Source organism: Sinocyclocheilus grahami, unplaced genomic scaffold (assembly GCF_001515645.1).
Source record: "Sinocyclocheilus grahami isolate Dianchi unplaced genomic scaffold, SAMN03320097.WGS_v1.1 scaffold5.1, whole genome shotgun sequence".
NCBI classification, from domain to species: domain Eukaryota; kingdom Metazoa; phylum Chordata; class Actinopteri; order Cypriniformes; family Cyprinidae; genus Sinocyclocheilus; species Sinocyclocheilus grahami.
The window spans coordinates 1,307,239-1,333,511 of record NW_015505184.1 but is presented as its reverse complement, the minus strand read 5'-3'; the positions used below and the strand labels follow the sequence as shown (position 1 = coordinate 1,333,511).

The 26,273-nt window shown below is 36.2% G+C and overlaps 3 protein-coding genes across 5 annotated transcripts; 1 reads left to right on the top strand and 2 right to left on the bottom strand.

The window, feature by feature from the left end:
* Positions 1 to 1,198: 1,198 nt before the first annotated feature.
* LOC107586293 (atypical chemokine receptor 4-like) lies at positions 1,199 to 3,226 on the top strand. Its single transcript, XM_016273580.1, has 2 exons — positions 1,199 to 1,226; positions 2,049 to 3,226. The coding sequence occupies exon 2, from the start codon at positions 2,064 to 2,066 to the stop codon at positions 3,159 to 3,161; it is 1,098 nt and encodes a 365-aa protein (XP_016129066.1). The 5' UTR covers positions 1,199 to 1,226; positions 2,049 to 2,063; the 3' UTR covers positions 3,162 to 3,226.
* A 2,661-nt stretch (positions 3,227 to 5,887) lies between these two features.
* e2f5 (E2F transcription factor 5) lies at positions 5,888 to 12,292 on the bottom strand. The gene is made up of 8 exons (XM_016270571.1): positions 11,909 to 12,292; positions 10,290 to 10,399; positions 9,975 to 10,136; positions 8,859 to 8,967; positions 8,420 to 8,705; positions 7,327 to 7,461; positions 7,166 to 7,204; positions 5,888 to 6,280 (listed from the first exon to the last, which is right to left on the bottom strand). Exons 1-8 carry the CDS (start codon positions 12,047 to 12,049, stop codon positions 6,171 to 6,173), a joined length of 1,092 nt encoding a protein of 363 aa, XP_016126057.1. The 5' UTR covers positions 12,050 to 12,292; the 3' UTR covers positions 5,888 to 6,170.
* A 153-nt stretch (positions 12,293 to 12,445) lies between these two features.
* lrrcc1 (leucine rich repeat and coiled-coil centrosomal protein 1) lies at positions 12,446 to 25,769 on the bottom strand. 3 transcript variants are annotated; one of them, XM_016270557.1, is made up of 20 exons: positions 25,667 to 25,769; positions 24,997 to 25,059; positions 24,693 to 24,898; positions 24,443 to 24,508; positions 23,458 to 23,625; positions 23,110 to 23,279; positions 22,839 to 22,988; positions 22,499 to 22,698; positions 19,438 to 19,612; positions 19,198 to 19,346; positions 16,964 to 17,168; positions 16,365 to 16,504; positions 16,033 to 16,234; positions 14,560 to 14,745; positions 14,240 to 14,414; positions 13,997 to 14,160; positions 13,567 to 13,775; positions 13,267 to 13,404; positions 13,043 to 13,178; positions 12,446 to 12,829 (listed from the first exon to the last, which is right to left on the bottom strand). In XM_016270557.1, exons 2-20 carry the CDS (start codon positions 25,038 to 25,040, stop codon positions 12,719 to 12,721), a joined length of 2,994 nt encoding a protein of 997 aa, XP_016126043.1. In that variant the 5' UTR covers positions 25,041 to 25,059; positions 25,667 to 25,769; the 3' UTR covers positions 12,446 to 12,718. The 3 variants fall into 3 exon arrangements, with proteins under 3 accessions (XP_016126043.1, XP_016126036.1, XP_016126027.1); XM_016270550.1 differs by having other exon boundaries at positions 24,997 to 25,087; positions 25,671 to 25,769; XM_016270541.1 differs by having other exon boundaries at positions 25,671 to 25,769.
* Between the last annotated feature and the right edge of the window lie 504 nt (positions 25,770 to 26,273).

Here is a 26,273-nt window from a genome sequence, read left to right as displayed (position 1 = left end):
GCAACCATGCAAAAGCAACAATTTGCACTTACACAGGTATGTAAAATGTAAGTAGTGCAGATGTACGCCAGAAAATTAAATACAATTAAATATAAAATTAAATAAAATAAAACCAGTTTTAAATAAAAATCAAGTGTGCACAAATTATTTTAAATAAATACTTACTCAAAGAAACTTTACGTCAAATCAATATGTTGTGGCTGTGCATAACATTTATGTGATGTGCTCTCTGATAATCTTTTAAAAAAGACTTTAGAAGCATTTTTGTGGACAGCTACTGGAACCACATATTGTCTTGAAATGTCACTCTTTTATTGTGTGGAAAACAATGTAGATGACGAATGACTTTCAATAAAGTTTTGGCTGTACTGCGTTTTTTTGTGAAGGACTCACATGTTGATACTGTCAAGCATAAACAGTCTATGTGTGTTGACAGATTCTGTGGGATATAAACTGCATAACTATCACTCCTCTTTTGTATTTGAGTAGTTCTGCCAGTTAAATGTGCCAGAAAAGATGTTAGCCTGAAAAGGCATACAAAATAGTAGGCCTATGTTTTGTGCCAGGAATTTGTCAAAACACATTGGCGGTCCAAAGTAAAGAGAAAAGCAACACCCCTTCTTCCTTATCTGCATAATCCTTGATAATAACATAAAACTATTTCCTACACGTTTCACGCTGTTGTTATTTAAGAATCTAAAATGTTCTGGGGGGAAAAAACATTTTGTATAAGATCACACAAGGCCAATGTAATAACATCGCTTCACACATGAGCCCCCAAAAAGTAACCACAAGCAACCATGCAAAAGCAGCAATTTGCACTTACACAGGTATGTAAAATGTAAGTAGTGCAGATGTACGCCAGAAAATTAAATACAATTAAATATAAAATGAAATAAAATAAAACCAGTTTTAAATAAAAATCAAGTGTGCACAAATTATTTTAAATAAATACTTACTCATAGAAACTTTACGTCAAATCAATATGTTGTGGCTGTGCATAACATTTATGTGATGTGCTCTCTGATAATCTTTTAAAAAAGACTTTAGAAGCATTTTTGTGGACAGCTACTGGAACCACATATAAGAACAGATACGTTCACCGAATGTTTAGGTGTGGGTGCAAAGCTCTGCATGCATGAGTCACAGTAAATAGACTCTGTTCTCACAAGAAGAGCAGACAGAAACACTACTCTGCCTTCAGGCAAAACCCTGAGTCTTTCAAGGTAAGAAAAGAATGGCATTATCAGTTTTAGAAGATTATTTATTTTTTGTTAGAAGTTTAATATGATCCAGATGTTAGCTGCTGAATTTGCACACAGTTTGGGAGATAAGTCTTGAACAGTACTCATGCAGTTACATCTAATGCGAACATTAAGATACACTGCCATGAACTGTACTAAAATGGGCATGTCTGCTATTTGAAAATAATTAAAGGAACGTTATATATATAATGTTCCAAATTACTGAAAATAACATGTTTGGGTTCAAGCATGACTGAAATAGCCTAACACTCATTTATAGTCTTTGAATAATTTATAGTATGATATCAAAGCTGTTTGATTTGTGAAAATTTTTTTGCTGGAATGAGTGCTTAAGATTTGAATGTATAAAAAAATCATGGAAATACATTCATGTGACTTTTTATTTATTTGAAAAAACAACAACAACATTGCACTTCCCTGGAAGAGGGAGTGTTTAAAGAGAAACTTTAAAGTTCATGACTTGTTTAAGCAAATGTTGGATTACACAGGAAATCTGGAAAGGATTTACAATGTTTAACTGATATGCATCTCTACTTTTGGTTTATCTGTGATTTTAAGCATGCATAGAAAAGGGCATTTGATAAAAGCGGAGAGGGAATGTTCAGAATGAAAGTGCTGTTACACGCCTGTGGCAATAAAACATCCTGTCTGGTAGCCATCTGCTTTCTTGGAAGAAAATAGATCAACTCCTTATCTGTAAATCTGAGAATGCTTGATCATTTCCATGTCTCTTTGCATATAAAATCTAAAAGCTTTCAAACAAACCATTGTTTTTCTTTTCAGAGCTTTAGAAGAAGAATGGAGACCTCAGAGGAACACTATTACGACTACCCTGAGTACGAAAACTACAGCTCCAACTTCAGCTACGATGACTATCAAACCATCTGTGAGAAGGGCGATGTGCGTTCCTTCGTGAGGATCTTCCTCCCAGTTGTTCTTGTATTATCTCTAGTGATTGGTTTAGCAGGCAACGCTCTGGTTGTGGCAGTGTATGCATACTGCAAGCAACTGAAAACGATGACTGACACATTTATACTTCACCTGGCTGTGGCAGACCTGTTGCTGCTCCTAACGTTGCCCTTCTGGGCTGCCGATGCTATCCATGGCTGGGAACTCGGGGTCACCGTCTGTAAACTCGTATCTGCCCTCTACACCATTAACTTCACCTGTAGCATGATGCTGCTGGCCCACATCAGCATGGATCAGTACTTGGCTTTGACACCAGGAGCCAGAAGCACAGGCATTACGCGTGCTTTTCAAAAGAAGCATTGTAAGAAACTCTGTTTGGTGGTCTGGACCGTTGCGTTTTTTCTTGGCATCCCTGATTTGGTGTTTTCAACGGCCAGAGAGCTTCCTCATAAAACAAGCTGCATCGCCATGTATCCATCGGACATGGCTCTCAAGGTTAAAGCTAGTTTGGAAGTGGTGGAGGTCGTAATAGGCTTCTTGCTACCTTTATTTGTGATGTTGTTCTGCTACACCTTTGTAGGCCGAGCCCTACTGAAGCTCCCTCAGGAGAGGAGATGGAGGAAGTGGAGGTCCCTCCGTGTGCTGCTGGTGATGGTGGGAGTCTTTGTGGTCACACAGCTGCCCTACAACGTGGTCAAGTTCTGCCGGGCCATGGACATCATGTACACATTTGTGACTCACTGTGGGGTTAGTAAAGAGCTGGACAGGGCCACTCGGGTCACTGAGAGTCTGGCACTGACACACTGCTGTCTGAATCCTGTTCTGTACACTTTCGTCGGTTCCTCCTTCAGACAGCATGTATTGAAGTGTGCCAAAGACTTTGGAGACAGGCGGAGGAGGTTAGCACGTGTGGGAGAGCAACAAGAAGTGGATATCTCCTTGAATTCTCATTCACAGTCCCAAGAGACCAGCACTTTTTCCATTTGAGCAAACTAGAGTAGATGTTTACCAGTCTGTGGAGCTTTGCACCATCTGCCCCTTTGCAAAATATGTACACACAAAGTGATAGCGCAGGGATTTATTTCTTAGTCAAGACATAAGGCAGTATTTTTACCAGAAGAGTAAAATTCAAATTGAAGTAAAAGATGAGATGCAAAATGTCGATAGTTGCGTTTGTACAAAGACCCTTTTCTATAGTCTTTGTTCAATATGAAACAAACGGAAAAAGAACAAGTCGGCGAAGTGATACGAGAGATATGTAAATAGCACCGGACTACTAGTGGACTGATAGTGAGTTCAAGTCCTACTTTACGCATAACTTTGGTTGAAGCAAGATGGCAAGATGGCCATGGCTTTTTTTGTGTTTTTTTCTGCATTATTCAACAAGATTTTACCTGTACATCTACAAAATTATTAATTGAGAAGAGTTTCCACTCGCAGGCTAAATGACTTTTGTGGTGCGACGTCTGCATATTTAATACTAAAATAAATAAATTATATATATATATATATATTTATATTAGTGCTGTCAAACGATTAATTGCGATTAATCGCATCCATTTCTGTTCACATAGTATATGTGTGTGTACTGTGTATATTTAAGAAAATATGTTACGTTTATATATTAAATATATTTATATATAATAGAAACTATATTAAATATAAATATATTCATGTTAATACATGTAAATATTTTTAAAATATATACTGTATGTGTGTGTATTTATATATACATAATATACACAGTACACATAGATATATTACGTAAATAAAAACTTTTAATTTGGATGCATCCATTGTGTCTGATGTTTTCTCACCATGTGCTGGGGATTAAAAAAATTAAATAAATTTTAATAAAACAGGTAAAACCAGCCTATGTTGGTTGGCTGGTCTTAGCTCGTTTTAGCTGGTTGGTGGTCACAAGCCATCTAAACCAGCAAGGCTAGGCTGATTTCAGCTGTTTTTATTCAGCACACTTCTAACTCGGAAACTCAGGGTTTAAATAAAGTTCTGAGTTTCCCGCTTGTAATTATGACTTTGTCATGGCATTCATGTGCATTTAACTCATAAATACGTTACTTCCGAGATTACTTACGTTCTGAAGAATTTGAGAAGAACCAGAGCAGCAGTCTTGGCAAATTGCTATGGGTCACAGGGGTGACATAGCATTTGTATTAACACCAGCTGCAGAATCCAAACAAACATTTCAAATGAAATCCATCGGACTTTTCACTATACTCATAGAAGCCTAGATGTTTTGTTTCTCAAAAGATGCTTCAGCAAGGAATGCAAATAGAATATGCATTTAAAAGCAAGTATGATTTGACTAGTTTTTAAAATGAGTTCTGAAAATACATACAGTATAATAGATGTATTCATACAATATTTAAATGGCATACTCTTACCTTGCTTTTGTTATTTTGATTCTTTGTGAATAATATTCCTGAGATAACTGGAAAAAAATAAAATAAATCGACAACTCTAAAATGTGTAAAATATAGTGGGCCTAGTTGTGACCGAACCTTTGACTGTACATACTGATATAGAGGTAATAAATCTAAATATACTTATAAAGTACAATGGCCTTTAGAGAGACAAGATCGTTTCTAAATCGAACCCTTTTTTAACCCGGTGCTAAAAAGATCAATCAGAGGGGAGCGGACATATTCAAGATTGTGCACAAAAAACTTTAAGTAAAGTTTTGACCACATTGGAAAATTAGAGGCCTTAGAAATTCATGTATGCAATATGATACAGTAGGATATACAAGTTTAGGTTAAGGTTAACCCTTCACTCTCTTTCTTCTCCAAGACTAGATTCCGCACAAAACAAAAATGATCACAATACTTGAGCAACAGCAAGTGTTTTTTTTATATAAAACTTTGGTTAAAAAAGTGCAACAGAACAAAAACATTGCTCTTTTGATTAGAAAACCTATACAGAGAAAATAAAGTTACTTACAGTAACAGAAAAAAACCTGCGTAAGGCACAATCTTGTGGAATGTATAAACAAAGATTATCCAAGGCAGTTTAACATCTTCCTGTCCTCTGAATCAAAAACACTACAGTTCAAATTATATTCGTTCACTTTTTAAATTAGGTAGGATTGCCTCTACACAAACAATAAAAAACAAATGAGCTTTTCACAACAAGGTGAACAGCATAGTGATATTCCAACATGGCAGTCAGTAACAAAGACAAACAATAACTCAATATAAATATACACAGATGAGTGTCACAGTGTTTCTATCAATGGACTTCAAAACAACTAACATACAAATAGTTAGTGTTGTGATTAAATAGTTAGACACACAATTAAGCCATTCAAATGAAAGTGTATGTGTGCGCTGTTAAATTATATTACACATTTTCATGTCAAATTGTAGAGCTCCAGCTTACAATATGTGATAAGATAAAGTTAGAACTGTTTATAACGTATTGTGAATAATAAGACAGGATGGCACAGAAAGGACAAGAATAATGAACAAAGAGATGATCGTAAGGCACATGTTCCAACAAGTGTACAACCAAAACTTAGTGTGTCATGTTTGGGTGGTTTTAATTCCGCAGAATACATTCAACTGCCCTCCATTCACCCCAGTGAATTACACCATCACTCATTAGGAATAATGAGCGAAGTCACAAAACTGAAAGCAAACTAATAACTGTATCAAACAAAAAGACAATAGACACACACACACACACACACACACACACACACACAAGTGTCTAAAGTACAGGTGGGAGGGGTTTATCTTTCCTGTCTGTTCCTCTGAAAGAGTCACAGTTGAGGGCAGACAGGACAACACTGTTAAGGACTTAAGAACCCAAGCGAAGGATGAAATGTAAATGAATGTGAAACCGAGTGCAAGCCAAGGTTCAAGGAGCAGACGCTGAGGCAGGAATGCAGCCGTTGGCAGTGGGGGGTGGGGGGCTCATTACCTCCGCTTTTGTCCTATGAAAGCAAGTGTGGACCGGTGTGGCATGAATCATGCTTTAATAATTAAGAATCTGCACATCAAAAAGGTCACAGACTCCCTCGTTGTCATCAAGGTTGAAATTGTAATCCACACCAGGGTTGGGTGAAAGCCTTAACAGGGGGAAAACTACCGGCGTCAAACTACTACACACACAGACACAGACACAGACACACAGACACACACAAAAAGTTACACAAAGAGTGCAGATTGGGGTTTATCCAATATACATTGACTAACTAACGAACTAACTAACTAAATAAATAAAGAGCTATACAGTACTGTTCAACATTTGGGGGTCAAAAAGATGTTTTTGAAGCTCTTATGCTCACCAAGGCTGCATTTTATGTGTTCCAGTAAATGAAATTCTCAAAAAATGAAATGAAATTCTCATAGCTTGTAAATCAGTGGTTCTCAACCTTTTTTCACTCCAAGGCCCCCCTCCTAACCGAATCAATACTGAAATACTACATTTTTTAGGATTCTTTGATGAATAGAAAGCAAAAAAATAAAAAATAAAGTCTTCAGTCATTTTTGAAAAAATACTGACCCAAAACTTGGCTGTAGTGTATTTTGTGTGTATATATACTGTATATATAACTAGATATGCATACAAATTATTTTGGTGATTATTAAAAAAAAAAACAATTGATTTCCAATTTTATTTTTATACCTTTCACAACTTAAATGAACTCATAACAAGGTTGCATAACATAATCAATGTCATAAAACATCAATCCAGAGGCAAAAGTGCTGAGGAAAAACTGGCATGCATAGGAGAACACAACCTTGAGAGGAACCATCACTCAGCTGTTGTAACCCATCCTCCTCTGGACATATTAAAAAGATTTATCTGCACTGCTAGCTGTATGATCAATTGATAAGGACGGCAGTGAACTGCTTCAAGTCAGAACAAATATAACCAAAAGAAGCTGTTCTGTGTGACCACAAGGGGGCTGTGCAGAAGGCCAGCGCTGATGCAAATAAATGACTGGATGACATTTAAGAACTTACCATCTGAAGACATCAGTTCATCAATGAGGTTAGAAACGCCTGGAGGAAGAAGAAAAAGGCAAGTGTACATTTTCTTCTTGAAAATACAAAAACAACCCTTTTTTTCATTTTTAAATAACTGCTTTGGAAAAATCATATTGTTATAATGGAATCCATGTCACCTTCTCTCTCATCCCTCATTTCTTCCAGCATGGACTGCAGATCCTGACCCCCCATCTCCCTCTGCTGTTCTTCAGGACCACCTAGAGACCCGTGCATCAACAAACACTGACTGACAGGGGACTCAGAGTTGCATTCTTTAAAAAGAAAAAAGGAGAGAAGAAAAATATACAAATAAAATCAGTCATATTCAAATGTTGTATAAAATCTGATATACAATACAGTTGAAAAGTTTGGGATCGGTAAGACTTTTTTGAACCCAAACTTTTGAACAGTAGTTTATATGGATGTATAATCATAAATAGAGTGATTGGACAAAATAATGTGAACACCCATTATTATATATAGGGGTAAATATATATACACAATATTTGTTTTTCACTGTAGCCTGCACAAATTATTTTTTATTTATCTTTTCATCTATATTCTCCAGTTTGTAAATCAGAGTAGTATTCGTTGCGTTCAGCAGTGTTTAGTACAAGTGCTCTGTGAAATGGGTGATTTGTCAGACTTCCAAAAACAACAAGCCTGTGTACCAGAAGCATCTGTAAACTTAATGGGCCAGTTATTTTTGCATTTTAAGAACATCAGTCTTTACCATTTTGACTGTGTACACAAAACATAGCAAGACTTCATCAGTGAAGAATAGTGGTGGACAACTAAAAGTGAAAGATAGGGACCATCAAACACTAAAAGCACTGTGTCCAAAACACAAAACTACTGCTACAAAGTGACAGCAAACCACAATATTCACCTCAAAGACCGTGTCTCCACAAAAACCCCACCACAGATAGTTTCACAAAGCCAGCATCCACCAAAGAGTGTTGTATGAAACAATTCTAAGAAGGTTGGAAGCTGTATTAAAGACAAATGGTGGCAAAAAGTATTGCCTATTATTTCCTAGGTGTTCACATTATTTTGTTCAACTCCTGTATATAAATGTCATATATATTTAAGAATGATGATGTATGTCATTTTTTCATTGATGAAAAATGTTCTCCTATCCTATTTTTATATGCAGAGAGAATAATGACTGGTGCTACAAACATCAATCACACCTTAAGGAACAGGGGCATGTTTGAATAAAAGCAGTACCCATGTGCATGTCGGGGGACGTGGAGGACTGTGTGAGTTGGTGCTCTGCAGTGGGGCTTTTGAGCGGCCCACGCTTCAGGTCACAGAACTCCGCTGAAGAGATGGGGAATCTCTGCACCCCTGCTGGAGTACTAGGAGGAGTCGGCATGGCATAAATGTCATCTACAGGTGGGACGGGGACAACAACAGGCTTGGAGCAGCTCGTCTCTCTGTTTATCAGCATCACCTGGATGGGAGCCGAGTGACTTCGCAAGTTCACTTGGTACTTTTTCTGACCATTGTGGCCCTGAATCAACAAAAAAAGGCATGGAGATTATGAACAACCAAAAAATGCAAACAAAAGCAAATGAACACTTAAAAACATATGCATAAATGTAAAATTAATTCAAATTATTCTCAAGGATAAACGGTGAATAAGCTCAAGGTTGGTGTAACGTACCATCTCAGGCACTGGGACCTCCAGTTGTGTTCCTGATGGCGCCATGACAGCTAAAAGAGTATCCCCACCGAATGCATCACATATGTCCTCATGCGTCACGTAGCTGTATGTATACAATGCTAAGGAATCTATCTTTAATCCTTTTGTAAATTTTTCCACATAGAAATGTACCCATGATACAGAGACAACATTACATGAGATGGGAGAAAAAAAACTATATTTCAGTATTTTGGTTGTTCATAATCTCCCAAGCAAACCCAACTTTTTTCAGGGGAACGCAATATTTTTTCAAGAGCAAGCAAAACCATTAAAATATGAGATGGAAAAAATTATAATTCAGTGCTTTTGCATTCTCCTGAGAAACATGCATTCATTTGCAAAAACACAAACTGAGGATTGACAAAATATGAGATGAGAGGAAAAACTATATTTCAATGGTTTTGCAATCGCAAGCAAAGTTTCTCGGGTGAATGCTTTCTTTTTTTATTGAGAGAGAGAGAGAGAGAGAGAGAGAGAGAGAGAGAATGCAAAACATGATGAAAAAAAATTGTAATTCATTGCTTTTGTGTTCTCCCAATAATATTTGCAACTGAAAGCAAAATTTGAGGAAACTTTTTTTATTATTATTTCAATGCTGTTGTGTTTTATCAAACAGACATGTATTTTCTAAAGGGGAGGCAATATTTTTTACCAGAGAAGGCAAAAGGTTGATAAGATTGACATATTTTCATATTTTTTCCATCACCATGTTCCCTTAAGAGGCTCTGTTCCATGACATTATAAGTTTTGAGATAAAAGGCTGAACTTTGCATAAACCACTTTAATCCAAAGAGGAATAACTGGTGGGGTAAGGCTTAGGAAACTCTAGCATGAACCCGCAATAGACTAGAGACTGGAAAAACTGGACTGGGGCCACTGAAACACCCAACAATAACACCTCACAGTCAAAGAAGGACAGGTTATAGCACTCAGCATGTAATTAGGTGCACTCCTTTGACAATGGCATTTTTCTGGGACTGTTAATTACCAGGCGAACCAACCAAAAAATTGAAAAATATCAGATGAGAATAAAGACAAAACAACTTTTTCTGGCTGATACACTGTGAGTAAGGATATCTGCAGCTGGAGGGGTCTTCATTCAGGTGTTTGATGCTTTGTTGCAAACACTCTTTCTGCATGTCCAGTTCTTTTTCTTGAATCTCCAGATCAGCAATATTTGCCTTGAGAAGTTCTACCTGCTCAAGAACTTCCTGAGGCTGGCAGCCTGAATTCTCCCCTCTAATTAAGACAAGCAACTGCTTTAGAGAATGACACAACTCAAGCATATTACATTAAGTATGCGAAGAATGCACACAACATTACAATATGCATATAAAATGTTAGGGAAACATTTGATAGCACATTGATAACTTCCCTAATCTTTGTACTCACTTCCACTGAATGGTGTTTTTGGTCTTCTTTTCAATGAGCCCAATGCCTTCCAGAACATTGGTGATATCGTAGATTCTCCTCTTCTGTTTGACTGCCAAACTGTCTGCAGCCTATGAAAATAATCACAATGTTATTTTCAGAGACCATCCAATCAGATAAGAGGAACTGGCTATTTAGGGGACCAAACAATAGCTTGGTTTGATATATAGATTGAAAATGGGTTTAGATAACTTAGCTCTCGACCGTTATCAGGAGAGTTTATCATGAGTAAGTGTGCCATGATGATGAGCATGGGCAGGTGTGCTAGCACTGGTCACACCGACCTCATGCACCGAAATTCACATAATATCTCCATTGTCTGTCCTTGTATGACAGCTGATGGGAATATAATGGAAAGTAACAAAATGAGGCACATTCCAATTTGTTGTCCCATGATGTTTTTAAAGCAGAGGCACATTTCCTCAAATATATTTTTTTTTAATAACTGAATAAATTAAAAAACAAAACAGTAATAAAACTAAAAATAATTAATAGCAATAAAACAAAAAAATAATATTTTTTAAAATAACTGAATTACTAAATGATGATGATGATGATGCAACACTGTTTCCGTACAAATCTACTGCATTAGAAATAGAATTTTTACATAAAACGTATTTTGCATTCAATAGTAGTAACAGCTGGTTATGTTAATGCATGAAAAAAGATCTAATATTTTATTTAATATGTGGAAAGAAGTATATCAATAAATAAACAAACAATAAATAAAATATAAATAAAAATAAAACCATTTTTAAATTAACTAATATAATTACTCAATAATAACAATTATAATGATAATAATACTAATGCAACTATGTTACCGCACAAATCTACCACATTACAAAATAAATGAAAACATTCCTTAAATTAGGACAGCCCAAAATATATTTTTTATTATTATTTTTAGTAATTTACAGCATTTCTGTATACAAATAATCTATAAATAATTTTTACATAAAATGTATTTTGCATTCAATGGTAGTAGTGTTACTGCATGAAAAAATTATCACATTTTATTTAATGTGTGGAAATTATAAGTCTGTGAATAACTACACACTAACAATAAATATACAAGGTTAATATATATATATATATATATATATATATATATATATATATATATATATATATCAAACCTCTCATTTAAAACTATTTCTGGATGTTAAGCACCATTTACTGAAAAAAAAAAGTTTAAGGCCCTATTTTGCTCCACGTTAACGGAAAATAGCAGGTGATTAGACTGAATAATGTCTCCAGTGGATTCAGAGTGCGTCTCTGCTGCCTCAAGCGCCAGGTAACAAACACCTGCCGTGAGAGAATCCCACGGGTTTCTGTTCAAAGTCCCCTCTGTCACAGTAACACGCCATTTCTATTCGCCCATTAAAACTTTTAATTAACTACGAGCCAGACACGTATTTCTGTATATATCTAATCTGAGAGTAAAAGCCCCACAGCACAGCGAAAGTCCACTCAGGTACGAACAGTTTCTTTGTGTAACTCTTGACAGACGTCCTCGCAGAACAATCTGTCGAGTTTCATTCATTCATTCCGCCGCTTGTAAATGTATTTTAACCCACCACTTTGAGATCCAGCACTCCATCTTTGGCCTCTTGAAGCAGAGTAACGAACTTGACCGTGAGGAGACCCAAACTCTTCTCATGGCGACTGGACCCGTTCGGTGTCGTGTGAGGAAAACGCGCGCTGTTCGACTCAGCCATACCATCCAAACGCCCGGTGTTTTTAGGGATGTAATTCAAAAACTCCCTCTTTGTCTCGTTCAGAGGTATGGAGGTCTACCTCAGTTTTGTTAGTGAGGGGGAGCAACAATCATCTCTTGCACTTATTTACCTCAGGCTACACTTCTACTGATGGCTCGAGGGTTTTTAAATGAGAGGAAATGACGTTGGATTACCGTTACTATGACAACGTCTCTGCTTGAGCGTTCGACTTCGAACAAGAGGTACATGCAACTGAAATGCTTTGACAATTCGACACACTTTTAAATGTTAATATAATCCTCCAAAATTACACAACAAACTGCGTAACAAGGAGTTAATAATTGAATTATACAATAATTTAAAAAAAAAGCCTATGGTATATAAAAAAAAGTGCAGTATATATTGCTTTATGCTCAAGGTACAAACGTTTTAGAAAAAAGATACATATATATTTATGAATGATTTTGTAATCATAAAAAAAGAAGTTTCTGCGATTTTCTATATAATTTGAAGCATAAAGCCAAAAAAACAGTAGGCAATACAGTAGGCTAGACACTCAGAAGTACAGTCATTTCAGGATATGTTCACAGCCAGACTGAGAGACATTGACATAAGTCTTGAAAAAGGCATCTTCCAAGTTTTTGTCTTTAGTTTGTAATGGATAGGAGGTTAGAAGTCTTTCAGCACTTGTGTGAGGCGTCTCATTTTCTCCTCCATTACCCTTTTATTACTCTCAGTTTCCTCAAGCAGCTGGCGCATTTCCTCCTCCACCTGGAGTACCTGTGGTTAAAAAAATTAAAATAAATAAATGTGTTCTTGAGAAAGCAATCTCCCAGTCAATCATCCAATTCATCAAGACATTACATTAAAAACAACTCATTCTAGTCTGCTCACTTTGGTCTAGCAGTTTGCCTGCATGTACCAACACTAGCAATATAAATGACAATACAGTGAATCAATACATATAAATCAATACTTTAGTGGCTGTAATACCTTCTGATTGGCCTTTTCTATTTGTTTCTGTTTGTCATTCGCAAGACTAAGTATTTCAGCTTGATGGGAAGCTTGCAGAGATTCCAGTTGTCTACGGAAGGCATCATCCACACTGTGAAGCTTCTCCACTGCCGCTCTAATAAAAAAAAAAAGTTTCAAATGTATACTACTGTATACTGTATATACTTCATTAGCCAAATTAGGGCCTGCTGCCCATCTCATACCGGTGTGCTTGTGAAGCCTTGTCTTTTTCCTCTATCAGTGCTCTCTCTTTGGAATCAAAACCCTCCTTCATTCGCTTCACCTGGCTTTCAAGCCTGTTCAACAGTTCTGCCTTTTCCTGCCATTTTTTACTTGAGGCCCTGCAAAATTAAAAATATGTAACATATTACTAAGCAACTGTGTGATGCTGTGAGACATCAGCATACACCCTTTCAAACAATGACATACTGTCCATAATAATAAGTTAGGGTGAAAGCTTGGAATCATGAGATGTTTGCAGTTTAACCAGTGTTATTCCATACCTGTATGTCTCTTTAACCTCATCAAGCTCCGCCTCCTTATCAAGGAGCTGTTGTTTCAGCTCCTCCTTCCTGATGCTGAGCTGCTCCACTGTGTCTCTGAGCTCCACTGCAGAGGCCATTTCCTCCTCCAGCTGCTGCTTCAGCTTTCGCTGGTCCTGCACATTCTCATCACGAAGTTTACGGATCTGCTCATCTCGCTCCAGCAATGCCTATAGAAGCAACATGTCAGAGAAAAGTGAGCCAGGCGATGAAAACTGACACTATCACACATGAGATTTTTCTCTTAGACTATTTTATTTTGTACTTAATGCATTAAATTAGCAGATGTAATGACATATTTTTGATAGATTTGAACCACAATAAATATCCACTTTATTTCTATCTAATTTATATCTTAGTTTATAGCTTTTTTGAGTAAGTAGGACTTTACCTCTTTTAGTTTACGAATAGTCTCTGTCTGGTCATCAACAATCTTAGCTTTAATCCTGAGTGCATCATTGTCTCTCTCGTTCTGCTTCTTCTGCGATTCCAGTTCACCTAACAAAACCTCAATTCTGGCCTCCAGTCGACCACGGTCCTGCGCTAAGGATGCACCTAAATAAATGGGCAAATACAAAAATTAGCTATGTCTGGGTTATACTTTCTTAAAGTTTTCTTGAAGTTACTGAAGTACCTTGCAGTGCAAGTTCTTGGCCCCAGATCTTCCTCTCTGCCCGTAGTCCATCTATGACAGACTCTTGAGCAGTAAGCTGGGAGAGCAGCTTGGACTTGTCCTTTTTCAGTAGCTCCACCTGTAGGTTAAGTCGTTTATCGTCCTCTAACTTGGATTCCAATGAGTGTACACGGGTCTACCATACAAAAACGGAGCATAATGTGATTTATAAAGCATTACTTAAGAAGTGATCGGAATCTGATATGTGATGATTTGACAAAACTCCACAAAGGACACAACAAAATCAAGAACTTTTTGTAAATAAAATCTTTTGGTCATACCTTGAACTCAGCGGCGGCTTCTCGCTTGGCTTTGAGGAGCTCAGCAATGCGTGTTTTCTGTTCTTTCACCATAGCTGTGAGCTCCTGCACCAAAGAGGCTGACTGCTTCTCTTTCTGCTGAGACAGGCTGAGACTTGACTTCACGTCTAAGAGTTCAGCAGATACCTGATCAAACCCTTCCTTTACCTACAAAACACACACACACAGTGGGTAACCAGTCTGAAAAATCTGGGGCTCGTGTCATTAACATTTTTGACATTTCAGTATTGTTAACTAAAACGATTCAACATTTTTGTTAACTGAAATACAGCTGAACAAAAATATAAATGTTACATAAAAAACTCTGAAATAATTTTGAATTGCAGTACTAAACTTACTGAAATACAGAAAAACAGAAAAAAACTGAAATAAAAATAAAAACTATTCAGAAAAAATTAGGGAAAAAATGTATGACAAAAGAACAGAAAATAAAATATAAAAATATAAAATTATTCAAAATATTACTAAAAGCTATAATAGTACATACAGGTGCATCTCAATAAAGTGATGATTTCGGGTGCAATGTCATCTGCTGGTGTTGGTCCATTGTCATTGCACCCGTTTTCCAAGAAATTTTGGAGCACTTCATGCTTCCTTCTGCTGACCAGCTTTTTGAAGATGCTGATTTCATTTTCCAGCAGGATTTGGCACCTGCCCACACTGCCAAAAGCACCAAAAGTTGGTTAAATGACCATGGTGTTGGTGTGCTTGACTGGCCAGCAAACTCACCAGACCTGAACCCCATAGAGAATCTATGGGGTATTGTCAAGAGGAAAATGAGAAACAAGAGACCAAAAACTGCAGATGAGCTGAAGGCCACTGTCAAAGAAACCTGGGCTTCCATACCACCTCAGCAGTGCCACAAACTGATCACCTCCAACTGAGGCAGTAATTAAAGCAAAAGAAGCCCCTACCAAGTATTGAGTACATGTACAGTAAATGAACATACTTTCCAGAAGGCCAACAATTCACTAAAAATGTTTTTTTTTATTGGTCTTATGAAGTATTCTAATTTGTTGAGATAGTGAATTGGTGGGATTTTGTTAAATGTGAGCCAAAATCATCACAATCAAAAGAACCAAAGACTTAAACTACTTCAATCTGTGTGCATCGAATTTACTTAATACACGAGTTTCACAATTTGAGTTGAATTACTGAAATAAATGAACTTTTCCACGACATTCTAATTTATTGAGATGCACCTGTACATAATACTAAAACAGCACTGATTTTAAATACTGCACTGACAATCACATCATTACTGTTGTTTATTTCGGTTTTCTCAGAGCCGATACATTTAACTTAAAAAGTTTTACAAATAACTGTTCTCCTCCTCAGTTGGTTCAAATTTAGCATCGATCCAAGCAAAAATGTAAATTGTTTGCGGGTTTTTTTTTTTCAGACTAAAAATGTTACCCCACAATTTAGATTTACCTCTGAGAAACGCTTTGCCTCAATGGTGAGAGCCATGCGAAATTCATCCTCTAGAGCAGCATACTGTCTCCTAGCATCAGAGATCTTCTGTTCCAAATCAGTCTGTTTCTGAGCAAATCTCTGCTCTATCACCACCACCTCTTTGGCTACAGCCTCCTTAAACTCAGTCCCACCAGGAAGCAGCCACGTTGCAAGCTCTTTCCTGTCCCACAAAGTCAAACAGGTGAAAGATGAAACAGTTGAAATTTTCTGTTTGTAAACTAAACCATTTTCAGGCAGTCACTCTTTGTATAAAATGATCATGGACACGATTCCATGTGGTGCTTGTGTACCTGTGCATCTCCTCCCTAGAAGTCAACAGTTCATGCAACTGCTGCATCTTCTCTTTGTGCTGTCGAGCCGATGCGCGGAGTATTTCAACTTCCCTTTTTATGGCAGATGCTTTATTCTCCAACTCCCGAGTCCTCTTCATCTGAAATAATATAGCAGGTCATTCACTTTAAATGTTATATAGAAAACAATTTTATTTTGAAGTGTTTTTCACTTTATAAGTATATAACTGCTCAAGTAGCAGCTTTCTCATGGCAGCCGTTCAAACACATGCAAAAGGTCAGGTGTAAATATTCCTCTAACACAATTCAAAGGATTCAAATGTCAAAAAGGAATTGAAACATGTTTGCAATTCAGCCATATGCCTGTATATTTATCTGGGAACTGCTTCTGGAACCATCCCACAGAAAATACCCTTTCGATGACTACCAATATTTCACTGTCTAAGCATTCTTGTAAGTAGGAATAGTTCTTGTCAACTCAATGAAGACTGGATGTATGGTTCAGACATGAACCTGTGCCACTCTGTACAGTATACTGGAGCACTCAGTTCATGCTATGGATCCGTCACAACTGAAGATATGGACTGCAACTGTTCTACCTCTTCTGCATGCTGCTGGACCCTGAGGGCCTCTGCTTTGGTCATGCTGTCCTCCAGACTGCGCAGCGCCTTCTTGTGTTGGTCTTCCCGGTTGTGCACCTGCTCCAGCTGCTCTAACGTAGACCTGTATCTCTCCTCCAACTCCTGCAAACGAGTCTGCAATGCTGCCCGATCAGAGCGCTCTTTTAACAACATCTCCTTCAACCTAAAGGATTAAGACAGAGCTGCTTTTTCAAAATATCTTGGAAAATTCATTCTTTCACCATGCAAATTCATGTACACTACCATTCAAAAGTTTGGAGTTTTGGAGAATTAGAATTTTTAAATGTCATTTATTCCTGTGATGGCAAATCTGAATTTTGAGCAGCCATTATTCTATTATTCAGTATCATGCGATCCTTCAGAAATCATTCTAATATGTTAGTTTGGTGCTCAAGTAACATTTTTTATTATTGTCAATGTTGAAAACAGCTGTGGAGCTTTTTGGAAACCATGATAAAAAAAATTTTTCAGGATTCTCTGATGAATAAAAAGGTAAAAAGAACAGCATTTATTTATTTATATATATATATATATATATATATATATATATACCAATGTGCTGTGGGTTTGGGACCATTTTAATATTTATTTGAAAACGCAACATGCGCCAACCATTTACCTGTTTTGTAATGAAATTGTTTAAAGTATAAATACATTTCAGTTAATTAGTATAAATCAGTCAATATATTTCTGAATGAATCAGTTGAATAAATGATTTAATAACTCTCAAAAAGGTACTTCTCAAAAATAGGCTGCTCCATCGTAAAAAGTTGCAAATAAGTCAAGTCAAGTCAAGTCACCTTTATTTATATAGTGCTTTATACAATACTGGTTGACTGCCATGTTATTAAGCACCATGAAAGGCCATCTCAATTGGCTAGGCAGGTGGCCTTTGTTCAGCATATTTTGAAGGATGAAACAAGTGTATCCGTCGCATCCTCCAATCACCCTCAATTCATGAAAAAAGCTTGCCACATATTGTGTAACATGCCCTTCAGGGGAATATACATCATTTAAGGCTATGCAATTTGTTAAGATATTGCTATTTGCTGTTGTCAAGTAAGTTTCATTTTCCCTCTTTAAACCAAAAATGTATAGCAGTATCATCCCAATAATAAGCATTACTATACTGTATATCATGGCAAGTCTTGTGGGTGCATAGATAAAGAGAGTAGTGTTCAGCTGGTTGTATGATCATAACATGTCAGCAACCCACACCATGTAAAATAAAACAGCTTTTATTAGCCTACTCATATGACTGGAGTCTTCCTCTTATGAGAGCACATGATTAAATTTTTTTTTTCATATATATATATATATATATATATATATAGGAAATGAGTCAAATATAAAAAAATTTAACCAAATACAATACAGAATATCTGAATGACACAAACGCACAGCATGTTGCCACTACACACTAGGCTACATCTCCGATACATTCCACAATAGTAATAAATTAATAACTCACTAAAACGTCTGTTTAATGACAATTAATACATTACACTATTACATTAATTTACATTCACACACACTCAGCAGACGAAGAGTTAACAAAACAGACACTGGACTGTGAGGCGAGAGTCATTAGCAGCAAAGTGCTGCAGGGGTGGCAATTAGGATTGATTGATGATCTGCGGCAGACATGTGCCTGTCACCATGACTTTAATCTCCATTATAATTACGATTTATCACCAGACGGAGTGTGTGGGCTATAATATTAGAGCACAATATCAGGGCCGTCATCACGCCACAGAAACTGCCATGCAGGTGGGAAGGCAGAGCTTCATACATTAGGGCCCTGCAGTAGGGTCTCTGGAAACTTCTAATAAAATTTAATTATACTCAAGTGTATTCAGATCCAACATTTCAGCTGGAGCTGACACCAATTAGGTGCAATACATCAAACCAAAGATTCTCTCCAAACTCTTGGATGGCTGGAGATTGTTAAGGTGTCCTTGATGGAAAAGAGTGCTTGAATGAGTGAGATAATAGATGTTGCAGCTAATTGCGTTTGTTGGTAATATATAAATATATATATTACTTTGACTCTCAACAGTAGGACCCTTAATTAGGCTGCTCAATTTGCATTCATTTTATTCACACTGGTTTCAATGCAAAAGTAAAACAGAACAAAGAGACAAGTGAAACTATATTTCTCAATATTAACAGAGGACTTTACATGCCCTCACCTGTCTGTGGTGTGTAAGGCCAAACTTTGCAAGTCCTTTTCCTCGCTGGCTCGAGTCTGCAAGTTCTTGACCTGTTCAGAAAGTCTCTTTGCAGCCTGCTCTGCCTTCCAGCGCCGCTCGCGCTCCTGGTCTCGCTCTTCCACAATTGCCTGCATGTAAACACACGCACTTTACTCTTTGCAAATATTAATTTAGCTTATTAAAGAGAAATGTTGGACCTGTGCAGTGCAGTTTGCACACCCTGTAGGTTTCCTCTTGAGATTGAGCTAAGCTTTTGTTAGGACTGGCTTTGATGCTTTTAGGGCCCTTTTTTACAGACTCTGTGGTTTCAACCGACCCAGAGCTCTGGACTGATGTCCTCCTACAGGGTACAAAAGTCTGCTTTGTGGACTTCTGCTTTTGTGTATTTGATATACTGCAATGGAAGCAAAAAAAACATTTCAGACTAGTAAAGGTGTGAGATTATTTAATATTTTGTTATATATTAAAATTAAAAATAAATTAAAACATTGAAATGTGAAAACTATGTGAAACATAAAAATGTAAACATGTGAATTATGAAATTATTATTACAATTTAAAAGAACTGCTTTCTATTTTCATAGAAAAGTAATTTCTTCAGTCTTCAGCGTCATATGATCCTTTATAAATTAATCTTAATGTATGTATTGGCATCACATATATAAATTATACTGTAAAGTATGTTTAAAAAAACAGTTCTTTCAAATTGTAATAATATTTCACAGTAGTACTGTTTTTACAGTAGTTTTGATCAAATAAATACAGCATACAAGAATAACATATGTTATATGTAACATATATATATATATACACACACATATAGTTGGGTCCATATATACTTGGACATAGGCACAATTTTTATTATTTTAGCTGCTGACCAAAACATAATCAAGTTACAGTTAAATAATGAATATGGGCTTAATGTGCACACTCTGGAAAAGCATTCTTTGGACGGCTGAAATTAAGATCAACCTGTACCAGAATAACGGGAAGAAAAAAGTATAAAGAAGGCTCTGAAAAGCTCATGTTCCAAAACATAGAACATATCTTTGAAACATGGTGGAGCAGTGTGATGGCATGAGCATGCATGGCTTCCAGTGGCACTGGATTACTGGTGTTTACTGAAGATGTGACAGAAGACAGAAGCAGCCGGAAGAATTCTGAAGTGTATAGGGATATAGTCTCTGCCCAGATTCTGCCAAATGCAGCAAAGTTGATTGAGTGGCGCTTCATAGTACAAATGGACAATGACCCAAAACATACAGCAAAAGCAACCCAGGGGTTTTTGAAGGTAAAAAAGTGGAATATTCTGCAATGGCCAAGTCAATCACCTGATCTCAACCCAATTGAGCATGCATTTCACTTGCTGAAGACAAAAAGGCGGAAAGACCCACAAACAAACAACAACTGAAATCAGCTGCAGTAAAGGCCTGGCAAAGCATCACAAAGGAGGAAACCCAGTCTCTGGTGATGTCCATGTGTTCTAGACTTAAGGCAGTCATTGCCTGCAAAGGATTCTCAAAATATTAAAAATGAACATTTTATTTATGATTATATTTATTTGTCCAATTACATTTGAGCCCCTGAAAATGGAGGCACTGTGTATAAAAATGATTGTAATTCCTAAGCATTTTATGTTATATTTTTGTTTAACCCCTTGAATTAAAGCTTAAAGTCTGCACTTCAATTTCATCTTCATTGTTTCATTTTAATTCTATTCTGGTGGCATACAGAGCCGAAATTATGAAAATTTTGTCAGTGTCCAAATATATATGGACCTAACTGTATATATATAGATTTTTTATTTATTTATTTTTTTTATTAACATAATGGTGCATTAGTGTATGTGTTGAATTACTTACTATTGCTGTAACTTCTCAATAGTAGCTCTCTCTACTGCTCCATGTTATTGCAGCTTAAGTTTTGATTAAGTTAAATTAACTGAACTTAGTGAGAGTGTAATCATTCATGTGTACAAGCAATTTTAAGTAGGAGGAGCAAGGACAATTTATAAACTGCCCTGATTACTGGACTACTGCAAAGCCTTTGTCTAAAGGGTGGAGCTTTTCTATGATTCTGAACCTTAAGTTAGATTTACAAAAAAATACTGTACCGAGGAAGAACGCAGCAAGTAAATATTTTGAAGCCTCTCAAAACACAATTCAAGCCCTGTGCTGGAGCAAATTACATTATTAACAAATCCAGTAAACTGTAATGAGATGTGTTTGTGCAACTCATGTCCAAATTCTCAATAAGCACTTGAATTTCAGTATAAGACAAAATGCATTTATTAGGGCTGGGTTTTGACACAAATTTCATGATTCGATTCAATTCTCATTCACAAGCTTGCGATTCGATTCAATTACCGATTCGATTCGATTAAATATCGATTATTTTGGATATATATCAGGTACAGCACATGCCAAATTTGCTCAACGAAAACAAATCTAAACTAATGCTGTAAAATATACATGAGAGTCAGTTGGTACAACATTACTATAATATTGAATGTTAAAATTAATGAAGTTTTTACAATACAAAAGTTACAGTTACATATTAATATTTCTACTTCAATTCATTTTTTGAAATATAAACATTTAAATGATGGCTGTCATAAAAACTTGATGGTTTTATTCAAACAAATTAAATATTGAAGAACAGTAAAAAATTCTAATGAATATGTTATATGGGGAATATAAAATGCCCCTCTCCACAGTTTATTTTTCTATCTGACTAATGAGTTTATGGTCACCGAATATGTTTTTTTCTGAGGTAAATGTGACGTTACTTTACATTGTTTACAAGCCGTTATATTGGCATCTTTACGTGGCTGAAACACAGATTGAGCGATTACATGAGACAGGATACGGATTGTAAAGTTGTACTCTTTCTTTTAACTTAACTTCGGATGTTTAGTCATGTTTATTTTGTGCTGAAACTGGTATTAATGTGGAGGAAATGATCAGCTCACGTGCGCCTCGCGCTACCGCGTCTGTTGAACTGAGGCGCTGCAGCGATCTGTCTCTCCACATTAAACAGCGCCAAAACGGCATTTATTGTTTAAATATTGCAATACAATGGATAGAATTTGAAATCTGAGACTTTGTTTCATATTTAAAGTACCAAAGCACAATGCTTATTGCGATTTATTGGATGGGAATTACCCTTAAATGTTCCATCCATTAACTGAAAACAGGCTAGACTAATCGATTCTTGGGACTTAAGATATTTTTTACCCAGCCCTAGCATTTATAAATATGAATGTGTACAAGTTACTTCACCAGTCAGATTGTTTGGGTTTGGTGTCCTTGGTCAATTTTTTCCCTGCAGAGCCTCTGAGATGAGACAGGATTCTGGAATGCCGTTGGTTCTCTTTTCCACTGTCACATTCGCTCTCTGATGTTGGATCGGTGTCTCTTTTTGCTTTATGTATCACAGAAGGTACAGCGCTGTTTGTTTTAAAGCCATCCCCTGTAGGGACCTAAGTTCAAATGTACAATTTAGAATTGTTATTTCCTAAATTTTGGATTGTGCTATTTTTATGAAAAGACTGAATTAGTGGTCATTAATGATTAAATTAATGATAACTGAAATGTAGTAATCAATTTTCCCTTTCTTTACCTTCTGAATGAGATGGGAAACCTGCTGCTCTAGTTTTTTAATTCGCTGCTCATTTTCTTGATTTACTCTAGTTGGTTTTCCACCTCGTTGTCGAAACTGGGTTAGGACTTCATCAATCCACGGAGTAGTGAGAGGAGCATCTGACTTTGCCTTCATTACAAAAAAACACATTGAACATAAACATATGTCTCATAACCACCTCAAGATGATTCAAAAGCCATTCTCAGTCTAAAAGCTTGAGAAAATAAACAGTATCATAAAAACAATTTACCAGTTCTTCATTAACACTGGTGTCTGATGAAATTAGAAACTCAAGAAAGTCCTCAAGACCAGGAACATCCATAGGACTGTCTTCTGCTAAAGGAGAAGGATTTCCTATGCGATCTACTCCATCTAGTGTAGTGACTTGATGCAGAGACTGAAGAACCATCTCTCTGTAGCCTACAAACAAAGGAAGAACATACTAGTGAAAAAAGTTGCCAACTTTTTCTATCTTATATATTCTTTTTGGCCCTTTTAGACTATTTTAGATTTTCCACACCAGTTCCATTGCATGATTCACAGTTTGCTTGTCTGAAAAAAAATTCTTGATTTTCCTTCAGGGTTTTTTCCTACAAACCTGGCAGTGAGCAGACTGGATTCTGTGCACCATCCTTGCTAAGAGTAACATCTTTCAGATTCTGCATTCCCACCATGCACTGCAGCAGGTGGTTCATGCTATCCAAACAATTGCTGTGGAGCTGTAGGTACTTCAGTTTGTACTCTGCTCCATGAAGATACAAGAGACCTGAAAGCACAGAGCAGTAAGTGAATACACAGTTGTCCAGCTGTGATCTACACTATCGTTCATAAGTTTGGGGTTCAATAATAATAATAAATTAAATAAAAAATGAATACTTTTATTCAGCAGGGATGCACTGGTAAAATGTGACAATATTTTTACATGGTACTATTTCAATTAAATGCTGTTCTTTTGAACTCTCTCATCAACAAATCCTAAAAAACGTATCATGGTTTTCATAAAAATTAAGCTGCACAACTGTTTTCAACATTGATAATAAGAAATATTTATTGTGCACCAAATCAGCATATTACAATGATTTCTGAAGGATCATGTGACACTGAAGATTGGAGTAATAGCTGCTAAAAAAAATTCAACTTTTGCTTTGAATTACATTTGAAAATATATTAAAATAGATATAGCTCTATTATAGTCAATAATTATATATTTCAAAATAAAAGTGTTATTTTAAATTTGAACAACATTCTGAAAAATTCAGATTGTGGGAAATGTTATTGTATGATTCACTGAAGAAGGCTTGTTGACAAAATGTTTGATTGTTGATTGCTCTGTTGCAAAATAAATATAAATTTCAAGTCATTAAGAAGATACAGAGAGTTGAGGATCCTTTATCTGAAAGTAATGTATTTCTGATCAAATAAATGAAGCTTTGGTAAACATAAGAGGGTTATTTTTTTTATTTTTTTTAAATACAGACTTTTTAATGTTAGTGGCATTTCTTATCTTACATGTCAAATAATTCAGAGAGCAAAAACAAACTACTCAAGAATCAACACATTGATGGGAATGCAATCTAACCTACCAGTTAGGTCATTTATTTGATTGTAGGCCAAATTCAGTCTTGTGAGACTTGTTAGTCCATTGAGTCCTGAAAGAAATCCATGTATTGACAGATTACAAACCAAAGACACCTAATTAGAAATAATAACAGGAAGGAACGGTTTAAGATCACATTGAAAACAGACGCGCTTTCATTTTTCCATTAAAATTATACTACAGGGCATTTTAAACATTTACCACATTTTCTGCAATAAAAAAAGTGTGAGCTTTACCTTCTACTTTGGTGATTAAGTTGCAGGACAAGTTTAAGGTGCGCAGTGAGGACAGGGAAGCTAATCCCTCTATACGACAGATGTGATTGGATGACAGGTCCAGATGTCTTATGTGCCATGCTGTCGTCAAGCCCTCAATCTTAGTGAGGCGATTACAGTGAAGATTCAGAGACGAAATACTGGGATTCAGTGGGACCTCTAGTAGACTAAAAATAAATATCTTCAGTGAAATCACAATCACACACTGTACTTAAAATACTGTGCAGCCACTTCTGCTGTCAAACTGGACTATGGGTTAACTGACCTTGAAATATCCTTATCAATTAGACAGAGCTCTCTAACAGCCATGACCTGCTACAGACACACACTGAGAACAAGTTTCCGTCGTTATCAACCTGTCAAATATATAAGCAATAACCCACAGACCTATTGGGTGTTACATGACTGAATAGGTCACAACAATAATCAATGAAAGGGATACCTTAACAACAACATAACGTGTTACTGTTTCACACAGCTAACTTAGACGTTTATTTACATTGCTGCTACAAAAACGATTGAAGCTTAATCGAAGTAACTGTTAAATTGGGTCTTTTAATTCAGATAATAAGAACTAAGACGACGAACTGACATAAATTAAGTTTTAGACACTGGGCGCCCGACAGTTCAGCACTTGACAACACAACACATGATGTAAACAAAGCCCAGACTGATTATGTACACAAGTTTGATTGCGTAATTTGTGTTAATAACAGGTCAGTTCTTCTATTAAAAGGCGCGCAGAGCTGCCAGGGTTGTATAAAACTATTTATAGGTAACTTAAAGCTTTAATATAACGTTAACTTTCATTTCAAATGCAACGTAACGTCAATTCTTCTGTTAGCCTCTGATTACTTTTTGTTGATTTCACGATATCTTCCTCTTCCGTTATACTATAAATAATATGTATAAAATGATGTGTGTTAAATAATTACATACCTGACTTGTTGTAAACTCTAACTGCCTGCGAAGGATTCAAAGATTGCCATTATATTTTTACCGCTGTAGAAATTAAAAGTCCCGCTTACTAATTCCTACTTCCGGCCGGGTACGTAGTCACTTCCTATAGATGGCTTTTGTTTCAGAAGTTTCGAATGAGCTCAGTTGAGTCCCAAAAGATACTGAATGTCTTTTAAAACTTTCAGTTGGCTTACATTAATGCACAGCTACAATCAACGTTAAATACCCACAAATCAAAAACGTGCTGCAATTGATGTCAAACCGATTTTATTTCACAAATGCGTCACACAATATTAAACACACAAAAATATTTTTACCACACTTTTCAGATAAGTTATTATAAACTACAATAAAAAGAAAAAAGAAATAGAGATGTAAACATAGCTTATATTCCTAATAATGAGCGAGACATAAATCATCTTATTATAGTTTACTTACCTGTATACCTGTACATACAACTGTCTATTGTTATATACCTGTACATACAATTGTCGATTTGTATATTTTTATTCCTTAGTTACTTGTTCTATTTTTCTATTTTTTATTATCTGTGTTTTTGTTCTGTCACTGTCATTCTGCTAC